The sequence below is a fragment of the Anopheles cruzii genome, chromosome 3 (assembly GCF_943734635.1).
Source record: "Anopheles cruzii chromosome 3, idAnoCruzAS_RS32_06, whole genome shotgun sequence".
Taxonomy (NCBI): domain Eukaryota; kingdom Metazoa; phylum Arthropoda; class Insecta; order Diptera; family Culicidae; genus Anopheles; species Anopheles cruzii.
This window is the reverse complement of record NC_069145.1, coordinates 45,578,327-45,596,788: the sequence shown is the minus strand read 5'-3', so window position 1 is coordinate 45,596,788 and position 18,462 is coordinate 45,578,327. Positions and strand designations below refer to the sequence as shown.

The 18,462-nt window shown below is 48.9% G+C and overlaps 1 protein-coding gene across 1 annotated transcript; it reads left to right on the top strand.

Moving 5' to 3' along the window:
• Positions 1–13,281: 13,281 nt before the first annotated feature.
• LOC128273951 (ras-related and estrogen-regulated growth inhibitor-like) lies at positions 13,282–18,164 on the top strand. Its single transcript, XM_053012024.1, has 5 exons — positions 13,282–13,352; positions 17,030–17,086; positions 17,178–17,254; positions 17,316–17,497; positions 17,584–18,164. The coding sequence occupies exons 1-5, from the start codon at positions 13,292–13,294 to the stop codon at positions 17,840–17,842; spliced, it is 636 nt and encodes a 211-aa protein (XP_052867984.1). The 5' UTR covers positions 13,282–13,291; the 3' UTR covers positions 17,843–18,164.
• Positions 18,165–18,462: the final 298 nt, after the last annotated feature.

The window sequence follows — 18,462 nt, the reverse complement described above, 5'->3', positions numbered from 1 at the left end:
CAGTAAATACTTGAAAGTCCTTACCCATTCTCGTAACCGCTGCTAATTGTGTATATGTCTTAAAGATAGTAAAATCGAAATGCGGGATGAAACTTAGCTTAGAGTAAAGTAGGACGTCCAAAATCCGGTCAGTGCGTGTGATTTTACAATTAGTCGGCTTGTAATTAAGCGTTAATAGTGGTTCGCGATAGTGGGAAACTAATGACAATAATTTTATCGCTTCTCAGTTGTACATTGTTCCTCACACATCAGCTTAGGAAAATATTAAGGAGTTGATTGAGGAATATTGATATAGGAGGTCCGAACAAACGCTGCTACGATAGAACAATCAACGATAAATGATCACTTGCAGCATAAAGGCCGGTCCACACGCTACGACTTCACTGATGCTTTAGTCTGCGCAGACCAAAGTCGTTATCGGGCCGTAGTAATCTGTGAAGCGTCCACACGCTACGACTTCATAACGACTTGCGCCGCAAACCCGAAACGTTGTGCTCACTTATCGGGCACAGTGGTCGAGGAAATTGCTTTTAAAGCGAAGCAATGATTAAATTTCGAGAAATTCCGTAAAAAACTCGCGCATCAACATGTCAATATGTCAAAACACCATCAATACACGCACACATGTATGGAAGTCGTACGACTTTAATTTTCGCCGGCTTTAATTTTCTAGGTCGCCGGCGACTGCCAACAACGACTAAAGTCGTTGCAACTTCGCTGTCCACACGTTACGATTGGTCTGCGGCGATGCCAAAAAATAACGGGAACCTACCATTCTTCGATTTTCGGGATTTGGTGCTTTATAAATCACTTCCAACCAGCCAAACTGTCATCAAAGTAAACCATTTGAGTTTCGCGCGAGGTTATCGTTATGTGCGTAGAAAAAAAACGGATTTGTGGAGTGACAATTCTTGCTTATTGTATCATAGTTTCTTGATCATTTCCTGATCGTTTCAATACAAACTCGACCCATAAAATCACCATATTCACCTGACTTAGCTCCATGTGACTGTTGGCTATTCGCTAAACTCAAGGGACCGATCCGAGGACACCTTTAATAGACAATAGCTGAGATAGGAGTCGAAACGAAAAATGTGTTGAAGCATAGTCCAAAAACGAACGTTTCAGGCCGTTCCGAAAATCGGAACAAATGTAAACTCTATAGTAGGGATTATTTTAAAGGTAATAGGTTAGAAGATTTAGAAGGATAAAGAAAAATGTGTCGAGTTATAAGCGAATCTCCAAAATTTTTGGACACCATTATTTCATTCATCTCCGTTACAATATTGATCACAATCTCTTTAATTGGTCACAATTACATTGATTTCACAAGTTAAGAAACTTGATTCAGCACACAGTTCGCATTCAAGAATAATAATTTTGTCTCCCGAAGTCGGGATTTACGTACCGAAACAAGTCTAAACATATTTTATATTGAACGTGCAATCAGTAATGCCAATCAATTCTACATTTTACCACAATTAGGCAAGTACCATTCTAGGGGCTTAATTTAAAGTAAATTCTTCATCGCACACCTTGTCACCAAACCGTATCTTCTCAGTCCGCAAAACTAACGGAAAGCCGGCGTCTGCCGATGATGATCGATTCCTTCGATTCCGATGCGCGCGATTCCAACGCGCAAGCATTGCGCCGCTTGCGTTGTTGCGTTGCGCACTCCGCGCACTGCGTCAATCTGCGAACTTCCAACTTTTCCTCCGATGAACCTGCGCACGGTGCGAAATTCGACCTCACACCGATCCAGTTCCGAACCGCGGAGCCTAGTTTTGTGCGCTGCACCCCAAAAGAGCGGCCGCGCCGCTGTCGTCGAACCTCGGCCGGGCTTTACGTGATTTGCAGCGTCAAGTGTGTGTGTGTGTGTGCAGAGAGTTGATCGTAAAACAATATCACCCTCGGGCATGGCTCTTCCCCCCGGGGCCGTCCGACCCATCGACGGAAGGGCGATGACTCAGCATAGGGCACCGAGACGAGAGCATAGCGAGTCGCAGCCGCTATTAAATTATGGGGCACACACACACACACACGCACACACACACACAGACACCCGGACCGCAGTTCGCGAGGCTAACGAGTGAGCACTAATTTATGGTGTGTCAAATTGCTGCGAACTTTGCACAGACGGCGAACCGCGGCCGGCTGGTTGGCTGGCTGGCTGGCGGGTTCCGGACCCGGCCCAAGGGGAGGCAAAAAAAAGGCGAGGGTAGGGTAAAAACTAAAGGCCCCACACACTGCGGGGCCGGGACCGACCGGTGGCAGACGCGGCATTAGGCAGCGCGGTGCAATAAAAAATCAAATAAAATAAGCGAATCGGGTAATCCTGCGGATTTCTGAACCGCACCACTCGCCGGCGTAACCCCGTTGCGGCGTTGGGGGGAAGCCGGCGCGGAGATGCCGTAACCAGTTCGCCCGGCCCAAAGTTCACCAACTTTTCCTTTCGTTTAGTGAAAGTTTTCCCTCTTGCGAGTGGCAGCTGTCTTCTTACATCACTGGCGACCGACCGCCGGGGCAGAGAGGCGATGCGCGGTTCAGTCCTTCGCGCGGACGGGCCTTAGATTTGATCCTTTGGCGTCGGCCTGCCCGGAATCCTACGGAACGGCGGCCTCGGTCGTCTAATCCTCTTCTCACACCGGCTGGCCGGCCACGCGGCCAACAACACAGAGACACGCAGCCCTCGGCCTAATCCTTCGTTCCCGATGCAGATTGTGTGCCGTGCGCTCCGCCGGTGGGGTGAAGGATCGGCGCCCTTTGCCCCGCGATTGCACGTGGCCTTTCGCGTCACGCCGGCCCGATAAAGGCCCCACAGGACCGTGCACCATTTGTCACGAGGATTAGCCGAAGGTTTATGATGCGTGTGGTGCTCGGGATCGGGAGCCCGGCACTCCGGGCGGACCGGTGAACTTTACCACCCGTTGGCCGTTGATCGGGCGCAACAAAGGGCCGACGGAGACCAACACTTTCCCACCCCCACAATTAGGGGGGTGGTTCGGATCGGCCGTGTGACCGCGGACCGCTTATCAAGCGTCATTTTTGAAAACTGTGGAAAGCTCTAACCTCCCTGGGCTCATTTATCATCGGTCGCAGCATCGCAGGACCGATGCTCGCCGGTCGCAAATCACCGTCCAACCGGAACAGAGTTTCGCAAGTTTCTCCTCTGTTTATTGCGCGCGCTCGCGCGCCCATTAGAGGACGCAGCTGGTGTCGATGTGGGCTGCCTTTTTTCCTTCTGTATGTGTGTGTATTTGTTGGGATGCCCCTCATTATTATGATTTTCAATTTTCACGTTCGCGTTAAGCTGTTTTCGTTTTTTACACGCACTGTTTTCGTGATGCTTTGCCATTTTTCCGTGGCTCGGGCCCCGCACGTGGCTGTGGCAGATTAATTTTTTCTGTTCGCTTCTGTTGGTTAAAGGCGCCACGGACGGACCAGAGAGGGCGGTCCCCGCTAAAGTGGCCCATTTCGGTGCCCCCGGGCCTGGGGTTGTGCAATTTAGCTATTCGGAGCAAATTATTTAATATACTCAGCATAATACGATTAATTATAAAGTAGCCAGCAGTGTTAAAGTGGCCACGGCCACGCTAAACGGCACACGCTCGTAACGGAGTTGGACGCGAGGCGATAAGAAATTGCTGATAGCAAACAACACACTCCCCTCTAAATGCGCTAAGCGCTCAGGATCGGCGGTACCATCGTCCGGGGGCCGCGTGGCCGGCAATTAATCGGATTTGTCAAACGGCAAACAGACCAACCGAAATGACGGGGCCCCCCCTGGGTGCGATTTATGCTGAGACAGTTTATGATGTGGCCCTACAACACCCGGCCACCCGTTGGGGGTGGCTAGCCTACCTGGGCCACTGGCACGGTTGGGAACGTAAATAAGTTGCATCAAAGCACTGCGGACTGGTTGAAACCGGACCGGTGGACGGTAGTGGCCGATTGGAGTCGGGAGTGCAATGTCGACCGGGACGAACAATGTTTCGGGCCCTCAGCCGGTGCTGGGCTGGAAAGGTTTATGCAAAGTAAGCAGGAAAAAATGGTGGCGAAACTGAAGCCTCGGTGCGCCCGGCGAATAACCCGCAGCCTTTTGGCTTCGTGGGGCAGTTGGGACGAGTTGGTTTGGCTTCTAATTTTGTTTTTAAACTAAAACTTTGCCATGTTGACGCAGTCCTGGTGCTCAGTATGTTGCTTATGAGACATTGGAAGTAAGGGATGTGTTTAATTATAAAACTATGAATCATTGTGGGTCATTGTTAGTGTCAAAAATGCAATTGCCATTTGTGTTTGCCCAGCAATGCTGGTGAATTGCGTTTTTGTTGGTGATCATTGAGTAAATTTAATGAATCTTTCGTTAAGATTGAAGCTGTACTTTGACAAAAGTCGTAGCTAGCACGTAGATTAGCTACAGGATGGGCCATTTAAAACGGAAGCATTTGTTTCTAAAACATACAGGAGATGGCGAAAAGAACCTTACTTCAAGAACACGACAGATTTTAGGAAATACTAGGATAAAAATTTGCTTTCGTCAATCAAATATCAATCAAAAACATTAAATAAGATGTGTAAATGATAGTTTTGGTGTATTTGGGGATTGATGCAAGAGAAAAGAATTGTTCAAACATATTTGGAACAAGCTAAATTTCTCTTCTGCGAAAACAAGTTTAGTATCCGCAATACCTTCTGTTAAAAAAGTACCGGGAATTTGTGATTTTAAAGAATATGCTTTATTCGACTTTCGACTTTTTTGTGGCGTTGGATTGTTACACATGTCAGTGACTCGACAGTAGTGAAATGTTCGGCAATTTTGAGTAGTCAGTAAATTTTTCTCAGTTGTTTTATTGTGCACGTGTCTTGGCTCATCGCCGATTTCTGTCTTCTCCTGAATTATTCAGATCCCTTATAGCAGAAAATTTCATAATATCATAAATTTCATTTCATAAATTTCATATTTCATTTCTTATAATGGGAGGTGAATCATACCAAAAATTCATCACTCCAAAGCAGCTTTTCTCACAAAAAGCGAGGTGTGAAAGCATGCAGATAGTAAAATACCGTTGTTTTTTTACATTGGCCATGGTTAGGTTGCGGAATTTTGTTAAAAACAATGCCAGATTTGTCTACATGCTATAGGCTACGTCGAAGGATATGCACGGAAGGAAGTTGTATACCTTCTGATTTTCGTTTTTGGCCAATATTTTAGGCGGATTGTAAATGATGTGAGGAGGAGACATTCAGTATACGTTTATCAACTCGTTTTGGTGTTGATTTCTTGCGGACACGAACTTTAACATGATGAATACGGCCTTCATTTTCATACAGCTTGATTATTGCTGCCGATTGCTTGCTCACTTTTGTCGAAAATACGTGCAATATACCTATCATTTTTACCACTAATACTCAAATTAATAACTAATTTACGTTATTAATTAGTTAACTTGGGATATTTAAAGTTTAGTTTTCACGATGACGAATTAAACCACTTTTTTGTATGTTAACTTGGAACAGGTTAAAATTGTAATGAAATAGCGCGTCCAACTTCCTGTATATACAAAAAACTTTGCTACTAAAATTGCACTATGGAAAAATTTGCCAAACCTAAAAGATGTTCAAATATTTGGAAAAAATAAAAACTTTCTTAATATTTATGTTGCTTACTGCTACAGAAGCCAGCTCATCTTCAATTTATCAAACAACCCGATCGGATCAACATAACCATTTAATCCGTCGACTTACTTCGCCTGGCCTCTGCTCTTTTCTCTGAGCCCTAACGATCGACGATCAACCTTCGCGCGGCAATCGGGATGCAAAACGGTTTGATATCCACACGGTGCCCATCTATCTAGGCCCCATCGTGACAGACGATCGTCAGCAATCAGCCTTGCCGTAATGGGATTCAATTTACCCATACCCCCGAGAGCCCACCGGAAAAGTGCATCTTCCGTCCGGGCCTACTCCCAGTCGCGGCTTATCGCTCCCCGGCGATCTGTGCGCTGTGGCGGTCGGGATAATCAAATCTGCTAACCGATCGCTTCCGCTAAACCTACCCGCACCAACGACCACCCGCTGCCAGGGTGGTTCAAGACCCGTTTAATCCTAATTGAAGGGAAGCCGAGCTCAAACGAAGCGTCTTCCGTTGAGCTTCGTTCAGCTTCACCGGTGGCTGTCACTCGGTGGGGCTAAATTCATTATTATTACCAATCCAATCGCAATCCAATGCTCCGTTCCACGGCTCCGTGGAAAATCGTCGCCCAGTGTCGACCACTAGGCGCAATCGGCCCTTGCTACCGATGCTATGGCGGCCCTGCTAAATGGAAACGAAAAGCACATTAAAAATTATCTTTTCACCATAGCGCGCGGTACCTTTGGCCGCGGTTTTTCCTAGCCACCCGCCTCTCACGACGGCGTCTGTTCGATGGCAAAAGGCCACCCGGTTCGCTTTCTTCGCTCTCCACTTGCGTTGCATTACTCTATCGAGCCGCAACTGCCCCGGGTCGCATTGCATTGTTGTTGCTCAAATTGTAACTCACATGAAATAGGCATAAAACTGGAATTAATGATACACCGAGCGGTCGCCCCGAAACCCGGATGCTTTCAGGAGCGGCCCCACATAAAATGGCCCAAAAAAGAAATCACCATTCGCCGAAGGAAGTCGCCGATCGCCCGATGTTGGGCGAACGGTCAACGGACGGCAACGGCAACAGAATGGGCAGCCAGGCGAAATCGTGTGAGTCAGCTACTACCTCACTCCACCACACAGAACCAGCCTCGCCCCTCCAGGACGTCAGACAATGCCCCGTGCTTTGCTAAATCGAAGCTGAACGGTGGACTGCGCTGAACCAAATAGATAAAACCGAGATGCCATTGCGTTGCAAGCCGGCGAAGCCGATAGTGCACCGCCACCCGGAACCGGCGGCGAGCCGATCAATCGTCCAGAAGTGTTCGATTCCAATAGCCACCATAGAAAGGGGTGCGGCTGTCAACCGCTCAGCGTACGGCCTGTATTTGGAGGAAGGGCCTACTGACCTCGCTTCGGCCGGCGTTTAGAGACTCCCGTAAAATGGAGGAGAAGGGAAAAAAGGGTGCAGACATATGGTGCTCGTGGCGAGGCGCAAGCGAAACGCTATGATTTATCGCAAAATATTACGCTCAATTTGCAAATTATGCACTCCTACAACTCAATCGCTCGCGACAAAACGAAAGACTTGCGCGCTCGGGAAAGCGACGAACCGACGAACGGCCTCCGGAGCCACCCGTACTGACCGGCGTCGCCGACGACGACGACGGGTAGTTGACGTTAGGTTTTGGAGCGGACACACGGCAATTTGTCACAGCTCGGTGCGGTGCGCTACGGATAAACCCACCCCAAAGTTCATTAGGTTTCGTGCGGTGTTAGCTGGCCCGTTTTGATTTAGCATATTTATCCGAAAGCACAGCCAGCACTCCTTAGTTTCTGTTGCGGCCCCCAATGTGGCGACGGTCGCTCCATGCGACCGTGGCGCCAGTTTACAACGCTTCCAGCGGAATGGCGCCCTAGTCCGGGCGGCCACATAGCGATGTGAGACGGGAAATGTGCGTTTGCACTTAGGAAGCAGCCCGGAGAGCTCCGGCCCCGGTGTCGAGTGAAACATTAGACTAATGGTCGGGATTTGCCTCCCGCTTCGATGAAGTATGGCTATCAAATGCAGCCCACGAGTCGACAACGGCGCAACACGGCACCATGCGGTGCGGTGATCATTTCGCGGTTGATTGCAAGTGCTTGTGGAGTTGAACAAATGTACTCCGAAATTTAGCGACCAACCGGCGTTAAGTATAAACTCGGGTCATTTAATTAAATTAAAAGACATTCATACAAGTCATTCAGTGTGTCATGTTTTTCATTTACCGATGAAAGTGCACCAATCTCCAGGTGCTCCTTGTTCGCATAGTTTTCGCTATAATTCGTTCATCGCTGTGCAGCCGTTTTTTGCCATCTGCTCGCCTTCAATAAACGCCCTAATAATTCAATGCCACTGAACCACTGCTGTCGGGTGAAACGTGAAATTTAATTTAACAATGGCGTTGGAATCTGCAGACTTTTAGCCAAGGAACGATGTAAATTGCCTTAGCCTACAGTTATCTGTTGTTGAAACCGGGAAAAAACTCCCGCCTCAGAAAGGGCCGAAGGAAGTTGCAGGCAACGAAACACCAATCTTCGACGGTCCGGTCGACCCCGGCCTGAACTTTCCACGGCGGCGAATCCATAAACCATTTCGGATCAATAGAAAGTATCATCGCGCTTCGTCTGGGTCTGGGCCGGAACCGACCGATTCACCTTCTAGATCGTGATCGTGGAGAAATTTCAAACCTTCAACTACCCACCGATGCGGTGCCATAAATTGTGCACCGTAAAGTCGATCGGTGCCAAAAACCGAAAACCACGATCAAGGCCCCATGGCCGAAAGCTCACCGCCGAAGATGACACCGACAACGAGGCCTGTCGCAGGAATCGCAACACCCGACCGGAGTCGGAACATAAATAACGGTCAAACGGTTATTTATTGCGTTCCTGCAGCATCGGAAAAATCGGATCGTCGGGCCTGGCCAGCAGGATGGGCCGAAAAATTGTGCGCATGCCGATCAAGGCGCATCACACGGTGCCGTGTGCGTCAAACGTGTGCATAAATTCGAGGATCCTTATGGTGTGCGTTTTTTGCCTTCGATTCCTATCCCGGGTCAAGAGCAACGGAGCAACATAACTAATGGCATTGTGGTGAAGGCAGTTACAATACCGATTTACGACGTGTCGCAGGATGGTAATCGAAAATATGATCTGCCCTCCACCATGAACGTGAAATAACAAGGATCCAACGTTGGTCAGGGGAAACCCAAAGCACCATCATTTAACGGCGGTCCCCTCGGGAGCCTCTATTTGCCAACGCCTAATAGTAGCTTATTTATTTCACTTATAGCCTCTAATTGTTTCCTTGTGGGAAATATCGGTAATGTGCTAATTTTTTTGGCGTAATCTGTGAATAATGTTGTTTGAAGGATTTTTTTCCGATGTTTACGAGGAATGTTTGAGGGTTTGAAATTTGCTTGTTGACTGATCTCTCCGTTATGTTGGTATAACCATTGCCTAAATCGATAACAACATCGATAAGCTGTTTAAACATTAACCAGCGTTTAGTTCCATTGCGCTGTCAAATACTTTGAAACGACTTCTGCACCGTTTCGCACCAACTCTCTGCGGCGCTACGTGGCAAAACATTGTAGGGGGGTTACATCTCGACCATGGCAACCGACCGTGGCATGATGATGGCATAAACTGATGGCTTTTATTTTCAATTTCCATTACGGGTAATGAACGGTTTTTGGGTAATTCAATAATAAACTCAATTTCGGCCCGTCTGTGTCCGTTTCCTTTCGTTGTTGTGTTACTTTTTGCGACCGTATTTATCATTTATCGCTCCGCCTCCACTCTCCCCCCCCCACCCCGTGATCGACACCGAGCGGAGGGTCAGACCGAGGAACAGGCGTGCCGGCCGGCAGAGATATTGGCAAGTGACAGGAATACGATTCCCAGACACGGGAGTTGGCACGCCGTCGCCGTACTCCCATCGCTCGGGCGGATAAACATTAACCACCGCCGCCGCCGCCACCACCTCACGGCCGACGTTAATGGGCATCGTTTGTAATCCGAAAACTCGCTCGAACCGCCGATGATTGTCCTGCGGTTCGGGCACTCGATTATCTTGGAAATTGCCCGACGATAGCACAACAATCACGTCTTAAATCGAAATCCGCGCCGCGCCGTAAGGTGTGGCGCACGTTAGGACTTTTGGGGAAAATAAAGCAAAATAAATATCCCCGTCCTGCTGGGGGAGTTCCCCGGGTGCACCGAGAGCTACTTTACATTCGGAGGTCCGTCCCCGAAGGTCCGGAGACGTAATCGATGGCGGTGCGGCATCAAAGCTTCGGCACCACATTTTGCGTTCATTATTATCCTTTCTCCGACGGGCTCACCGAACCTTCATTATGCGATACACCACCGTAATAGCTTTCCCACATAATAACAATAATACTGCCGCCGATTATCTACTGGGCGCGCGCGGTTGTTTGTAATTTTTACTGTTATGTCACGCTGCTGGCGCCCGTAATGATGATGTTAAGGGCAATAAAACTGGCAAATAAATATTGATGATGCGCACTGGGCTATCGTTCGCTTTATTAAGACGGTTGACGGTTGACAACAGTGGACACAGCATGATACGGATGCTGCGCTGTTCTGTGTCGGCTTGTGGGAACATTTTGTAACAGTGAAATGTTGTTTTAATTAAACAGTAATGGAACAATAATGGAAGAGTTGAATAAAAAGAGACATTTGAAAAGGTCTTTGTATTGTTGTGGTCATCTATCTGGTAGCTTAAAGTTTCCTCTTGAATCGAACAAAGTACAAACAAGGTCTATTTTGTTGATAAATTTGGATCGCCATCCTGAATCAGTTCTCGAAATCCGTACAGACCTGAACAGTACACCTCAAAATTAAACATTAAGGCATCGTTGCAGCATTCGATGGTGGACCATTCTTTACTCAGCCTAGCATAACATCGCCCTGCCAGTTATCGTTGCCTCTCATTTAATATTGATTGAATATTTAAATATTTACCATTTTTAAACTTATAAAACCCTCAATGGAAAAATTGCATTCACAAAAATTATAGCCTAAAATATGTGTTTGCAAGTAGCGTTCCCTTTATCGTGGTTCGGTTCGGTTCGGCTCATGTGTCCTTTGCTTTTCAGCTCGTTATCTAGTCTGATTGTACGGATGTCTTTTGGCAACAAACACAAGCAGACGACTTCCGCCTCCAGCGCCTCAAAGCGTTGGAAAACCAACGATAGTCACCCCTCCACAGAGGGGTGTCCAAAACTGAATACGGGAAAAACACAACGCACTAAAGTTGTCTGAGTTTTACCACTAGAACCTCTAGCCACTGAAGAAACTACATACACTGGCCATTCCCCCTGATCACCATCATGATGGTGATTTATTTTTTTATTTAATTATACATATAAATAAATAAATAAATCACCATCATCCACAAATAGAAACGGAAAATCACCTATTGGCAATAAAAATATCCACATTCAGCAAACTGCTACAGAACTATTTTCTATTTTGTACAACGCACCAAACCCGACAACAAGAATAATACAACATCCACCATCAACATCTTACAGCCGAGATAAGACTGATCCTGTAGTGGATAAAATACCACACATTCCTTAAGTTAATCTTGTTGAGTTAGATTAAGTTAACTATTAAGCAAATTTAAAAAATACGGGCTCAGTCCGTTCTTGTAAGGAAACAAAACAAGTGCTTCCACATTGGTCAAATCGACGAAATATTGCTGCAAAGGTCAAATGTTAAAGAGTAGCTAGAAATTATATAGCCACCGTGGTCACCACCACCAACTCTGTGAGAAGAGTACAGTGAGAGAAATTTTGGGCAAAATATTCGTTGTTCGTTACGTTCTTCATGTTTGTGATTCAATTTGTTGAAAATAGCTCACCTAAAGCCCCGAAGGTACGTGGTACGTTTGAAGCGACGTTGTCTTGTGCAAATGAGTACATGCTCTACTCACTCCGTGTCCCGATTCCATCTACACGGCGACGGTTGCAGTTGCAGTTGCGCACAAGCTCGACTCTCGGAAACACGACCGCCAAGGTGCGCATTTATTTCATTTCTACAAACAAAAAAACACACACACCGCAAGCTGAAGGAAGTGCCCGTTGGTTGCGCATTCCATGTGCAACCCCGCAAGCCTTGCCAAGGGTATGATGCACCATCTGCGAGCATCTGCCCCCAAAAAGGAACGCCACAATCGTTTCCCGACGCAACCGCATCGGCCGTAAATCTTCGCGCCCCACCGGTGCTCACCCTCATGATCGCTGGGTGCTTGTTGCTATTTAGATTTACAATCGCGTCTATTAAAATTATGCAAAAATTTCGCCCGAACCCAACGGTGGGCCGAGCGCCGTTTGAATCGCAAAAGTCGCTCGCTCCAATTCCCGCCGTAGGGGAGAAAATGGGACCTCTTCTGTGGCCCCCGGGGCGGATATGTCTGGGTGGAAAATCAGGCCAAACGCTACGAAACGCTACACCACAGCTACGACGCTGGCCGTCGCCAGCTCCCGCCTCGCCTTCCGCCGTCCCCAGCCGATGCATTCCGCGGCCACGACCGCGCGACATCACGATGGACGGAGGCTAGACGCCAGCCAGCCGGTGTCATCTCCGTACCACAGAACAGGCGACGACTATTTTTAAACTCATGGGTGCCACCTGTTCGGGACCCCCGCGGAAACCGGGTTGGGGCCGAGGTGAAAATGGGAATTGAATTCACTCTAATTAAAATATGTTACACTTTGCGCGCACACCACATTATTTATGCTGCAACCGATGCTGTCGATCGTTTCGTTCGATCGGACCGTGGAGTGCAGACCGAACAGAAGCAAATTCTCGAGATCCCTGCGACCGTGCCTGACGCCCAACTGTGTGTGTGTGTGTTCATTTCGCTACATGTTTTTGCATATCTAAATGACTCTTACCGGTCGGACGCCGTTTGATAGGTGAACTGATTTTCTGCCTTTTTCTTGCTCTCTTTTTCTGCTCTACCCCGTATCTCCAGTGCCCAGGGTTCTATCTGCGTGTGTCGTACCCGAAAGCCGCCCCGAGGCTACGGCCCGGCGGTCAGTGCGGGATTGCCAGCGAGGCTCATTAAAAGGGAAACGAAGCCACAGCAGTAGTTGGTGCCGATCGATCGAGGTTTGTTTGGTTTTTTTTCCGGCGAACCCAACACAGTGGCCAACGCTGTTCACCACACAGAAGGCCAACAGTCCCAGGCAGCAGAATGGCCGAGCGGGCCCCGTTTCGCCAGCCCCGTACCACCGTCGTCACCCTGGAGGCTGCCCATCGACGCGAGCCGTGAGATCCTGAGCCGAGCGAAGGTGTTACGATCGGGCCCGAAGGCTGGGCCTACTTTTGCCCATCGTCCTAGACGCCCGTCACACAGCCCACAAAGAGCTCAGGAAAAAACAAACCAACGGGCACAAGACAAGAAAAAGGAAAAACCCTACGTCACCTACCGGTGGGCAACGGCCGCAACATCCCCGAACCGTCCCCGAAGTCCGCGGCGGGGACCATTAATTGAAATTCAAAAAGAAGGAAAAACGACACCGTCCCGACACCGGGTGTGGTAGCAGCAGCAACGGCAGCCCCCCGGAGGCGAAAATCGGAGGAGGAATGACGAATTTAAACAAGCTCAAGGTGGTCGTCATTGGCAGTGCCAAAGTGGGCAAATCAGGTAAGCCCCGAGGTCCAGTCGCCAGGCGGTAGCGTGGCGCACGCAACCGGGAGCGTAATTTTTATGCTCATTGTTATGGTTATTGTTTGCCGTGCGATTGCATCCTTTTCGCGCGAGAGTTTGCTGAGTTCACGGTGGCCAGTTCTGCGCCGAGCTGTGGACTGCGTTTAGAGAAATCGATTAGCCTATTTCGGGCCGGGCCGGCCCGGGGTGGACAGGGTGGTCCGGTCGGACATGTCGGTGTCCGCATGTCAACCCACATCGGGACCCGCACATTCCGGAGAGAACCGGAGTCGTCCCCGGGCACCGTAATCGATGGGACGCGACGGCAAATCACGCGCCGGTGCATTAGATTCAATCGTGACACTAAAATTGTAATAACCCAATTACGGGCCAGTCGATGGAAAGCAGTCAGCATGTCATGGCCAGCTTAGCCCGGGCTATCGAAAATGCAGTTTGATGGGCAAAGGGGCTGTGCATACGATGCAGCTCGCGATCACGATCCGCTTGCTCCGGTAATGTTTATGTTGATGGGTTCGAATCATTCAATCATAAAAACTTTCACTGATTCAATCGGATACGTGTATGTTTGGCACTGCGTTTGCGATACGAGTTCCAATCAACGGAAGATGCCTTAAATTGTTTTTAACTAAAACAATCTTCTATATATATAAAAATGGTTGTTTGTCACCCGTCTGTACCGCATTTTCTCCAAAACTACTGAACCAATCCGCGTGAAATTTTGCACAGCGTAGTTTTGTGACCCCGGATTGTGAATAGGAAAGTTTGACCCTCCCACACCTCCGGGGAGGGGGGGCTCCCATACAAACGAAACGTACCGTAACGTCCCATACGTAACGTCCCATACGTAACGCCCATACGTAACGTCCCATACAAACGTTTTCGATCAAATCGAACCAAATTCGGCAGATGGGAGTTTTGGGGCAGGGGAAAGGTTCTAGTGAACGTTTGAAACCCTTCCCCTCTTTACAAAGGGGGTCTCCTATACAAAATCTGGGTTAATGTTAGCAAAGCTCGGATAATTTTCAAGCAATTTAAGACAAACTCAGGTGGTGCGAGTTTTGACATGTATCCAAGTGGGAAGCCGATCGGATACGTCACCGTGAAGCCCGATCGTTTGAAAAATAGGAGTAACGGGAAGCGAAAAGGGAAGCTGATTGGATACGTCACTAAGAAGTCCTCTGAAACGCCTCCCAATCGAGAAATAAGGATGAAATGAGGCGCAGCGACCCGCGCCGGGAACTGCTAGTTAACAAATAATTGTATATCTGCACGTTCTCAAAAGTGTGACGCTATTTTGTACGCTAAGTGCATTGATAAAGCGGTGAGGCATAACTTACTCGGTATGACCTTTCCTTATGGTCTTTAATGGTCCATATTATTGCACACTTCAACTCATTTGTTCATCGGCACGCGCAGAAGTCTCAGCCGACGACTTGCGCGCCGTGGTCAAGGTTCCAAAAACCATACGCCAAAGCCCAAAGTGTGCCACAGTTTACGTCCGCGATTGAGCAAGTGCCGGCCGTCGCAGCATATTAGGCGCCTGCATGAGAGTGAAAAGCGGCCAATCGGCCTGCTCGGACGCATTTGGTGGTAGGTGAGATTATCGAAGTGCCGCGCGTGACGCCACCACGGCCACGGCGCCCATTTCGATCACGTGCGTGCCGGCAAACCACTTTCCTTGCGAACACATTCTTGGAGTGCGGGACAGGGGGGCCGAAACGGGGTTGGTGAAAACCGACGGGGCCACGGTCCCGGTTTCGTAGCCATCGCCGGGGTCGATCATTGAAGCGTGATAAATCGTAATTAATAATCGAACCTCCCGATCCCGTATCTCGGGGTGGTGGGGCGGCGGTGCAGGTGGTGGCCACGAAAGTGGCTTCCGTGGAACCGCGAGGGCTGGTAGGATCACACACACGCACACACACACACACGAAATATGTTGTTTCATTCAACTTCGACCTACATTGGGGGCCATTGGACCGTTTGGCGTTTTTTATGAAGGACTTTGGGTTCGACTTTGTTTCTCTTTTTTTTTATTGCTAAAGATTAAAGCAAGCTGCACGAAGTCCGAAGTCCTTACCGTTGAAGCCCAAGCCCATTAAGACGCCAAAAAGGATATACCGAGCGGGGCTGAGCAGTGCATTTTTCTTTCTCTTAATTTGATCGCTTTTTTTCGCCGTTCCCATTGCGATCCCATTTTTCAACGGTCCCGTAACGTGCCAAAAACAGCCGGGGACCTATTATATTACATCTCACGATAATAAAGAGATCGTGGAGATTTTTCTTTCATCGAGTCAAACAAGAAAGCCTTCGCGGAAGAAAGAAAAAACCCACACGGCCGGTTCGAAAAATGAGGTTCGTTGTTTGCCCCATTGGTTGTGTCCGTTGCGGCGTTGTCGTGGCACCTTGGCACCTTGGCAGGGAAGGCCGAGCTGCAGTCCGAAAACCAACAATGGTCGAGATAAATGATGCGATTCGGTCAGCAGAGGGGCCCAGTTCACGAAAGTCAAACTGTTACAAATTATGTATACGGTAAACGCGCGCTGTACACGCAGTACGTACGTGGCTGGGCCGAAGACACCCCGACGACCAATGCTGGCCTGCTGGCTGCTAGTACTCTAGTGACGGATCGAACGGAGTCACTTCACGTCGGTGGTTCGTGGAGAAAATAAAATATTATCTCCCGTAATGCATCGCCCGTAATGTGTGCCAATGCGCGCATTTTTGGCCAAGGTAACGGTGCACCATCGCTTCGCGGGTTGCTTATTATACGCAATGCCGCGCGAACAATGCGCCGCATCTGTCTAACTTCTGAAAAATGCAACAGATAACATTGTTTTTGACTTTTCGGGCCACGGCAGGCTGTAAAACACTGCAACACGATGGTGCGTTGATGGTGTATCTCGTTTAAATGATTTAAAATTGATGATGGCTGTCTTCAGGCTGTCTTGAGGCTGTCGGGGGCCCATCTTCGAGTAAGCCATCTCCGGGAACCTTCGGAAAGCGGTTACGGAGTCGTCGGTTGGACCCACCATTTGCTTGATCCCCTGAGATCTGACTCGGCGATCGGTTCTAGCTGAAGCTGAAGCACGTCCATGTTTTATTGGACCCAACCATTGGCTAGTCCCCAATTGGTCTTTGGCTATGTAGGGATGGCTATTGCTTAACCTTCAACTTTCTTGGGCGCCTAATTATTCCATTCGAGACGGCACAGGATCGACATGTGTCAGCGGCGGCCGATCGCGCACTCTACTCAATCAGCAACACACACACCAACGCTCGAAAAAGGAAATCGCCTCCGCGTGCCCCACTCTACCCCCGTAGTGGCCGCGTGTCGGTTAGAACCGACGGGCTGCGGTGCAGTTTATGGTATGCTTCGGAGGAACTTGCGTACACCACGCACCATAAACGTCGCGGTGCGCGGTGGGCAACGAGTTTTGAAAAAGTTCCCTTTTTCGAGAACAATTTTGCCATTCTCTTCCGCGGGTCTCCCGGCGTGGTGGTCTCCGACTGCAGTCTGGAGGCGAGAGAGTGAGAGAGAGAAAAGGAAGAAAAAATCCGTCATTAATGGGCGTCAGGGAAGCTAGTGTAGCTTACCGAGAGTGGGAAGAGGTGGCGAAGCATGCACTAATGGTACGATTCACATTCCACAGCCGTCACGGTGCGTTATCTCACGAAGCGTTACATCGGCGAGTACAGCTCATCGAGAGGTAAGACCGGGAGGGGCGCCGGAACCAGCCGGCATTCCGAGCAGTACTTCGACAGCGACAGCCATCCAATGTTTCGCTTATTTGTTCACAGATTTCCTCTACCGGCACAGCGTCACCTACGACAACATTGCGACCGAGGTAGAGATCATGGACACATCCCGATGTGATGTAAGTAAATTGGGCCGCTAACACTGTTCCGCAAGTTGTAACATTGTCCATCCTGCGTCAGAAACGGGGCTGTCTGTACGAACACCTGCGCTGGGGTGATGCCTTCGTGGTCGTTTACTCGATCTGTGATAAAGCGAGCTTCGAGGACGCGGCGGACTACCTGCAGCAGCTGACGAAGCTGAAGCTTCCCTCCTACTACACGCTGCTACTGTTGGGCAACAAAAGTGATCTCGATCATGCTAGGTAGGTTCCGGAGAATCGGAGCTATGTCCTTTTCCGAAACCCGTGTAAACCTAACTAACGATACGATACCTTTCGCATTCTTGCAGGGAAATATCCGTGAACGATGGGCAGGAGCTGTCGTTTCGATACTCGTGCCAGTTCTACGAGGTATCGGCCGCAGAAAACTTTGCCGGCGTATCGCTCGCTTTCCACTCGCTGATCCGTGAGGCTCGGTCGACGCAGCTGTTCCGGGCGCTGCCACTCCGCAGGAAGCTCGGCGTCAACAGTGTCTCGAAGGCGCTCGGAAACATCTTTGGGAAAAACAGTAAAGGCGAACGAAAGAAGCGACCGTCCCTTAGTATTTGACGCTCCCCAGATCATGACGTCCGATGTGCCGCGGCCGGACCAACTCCAGCGTGACGGCATGAAGGGCCGCCCGAATTCCGATTCCGTGTACATAGTTATCCCAGCCGACCGGAGAAGACTGCAGCAGCTGAGGGTTCTTGCAGCCTGTGGCGCTTGTATAGCATTTTAAAAGGATAATTCTAACGCTAGTAATATCAGCCATTCCTGTTTAGTACGTAAGCCAGCTGAGCCGCACGGAACGAGTGCTCGATCCGCCCAAACCCATACTTTTACAGTGCACCTTTGGCAATTAGAAGGTGCATAACGTTCCTATAGAATTACTACACTTTTTTACAATGCTTCCATCTTTCGTTGTAAAATGAACTATCAGTGGGAACAACAAGAACGGAAGGCGGTAGACGTTTGGGAATGCATTTTTTTTAAACTACAATTAATAAGAAATAGAAGGTAATTTGATTGTGTCATTAAATCGATCGCTGGAATAAGCTGAACTTTTATGAATCTGAGTAAGTGAGTTACTTTTATTTCATGCATTGCGGATGCGAAAGAAACAATTGACCGTTGTGACACATTGCAAGATGGTAAGAAATCTTTATTGACAAAGCATATGCAATAACGTA

Bases quoted from the DNA above. Each gene is read 5' to 3' on its own strand.
- LOC128273951 (XM_053012024.1), top strand. From the start codon at position 13,292: ATGACGAATTTAAACAAGCTCAAGGTGGTCGTCATTGGCAGTGCCAAA. The intron at 17,087-17,177 runs GTAAGACCGGGA...ATTTGTTCACAG, and splicing joins CGAGTACAGCTCATCGAGAG to ATTTCCTCTACCGGCACAGC. The intron at 17,498-17,583 runs GTAGGTTCCGGA...GCATTCTTGCAG, and splicing joins AGTGATCTCGATCATGCTAG to GGAAATATCCGTGAACGATG.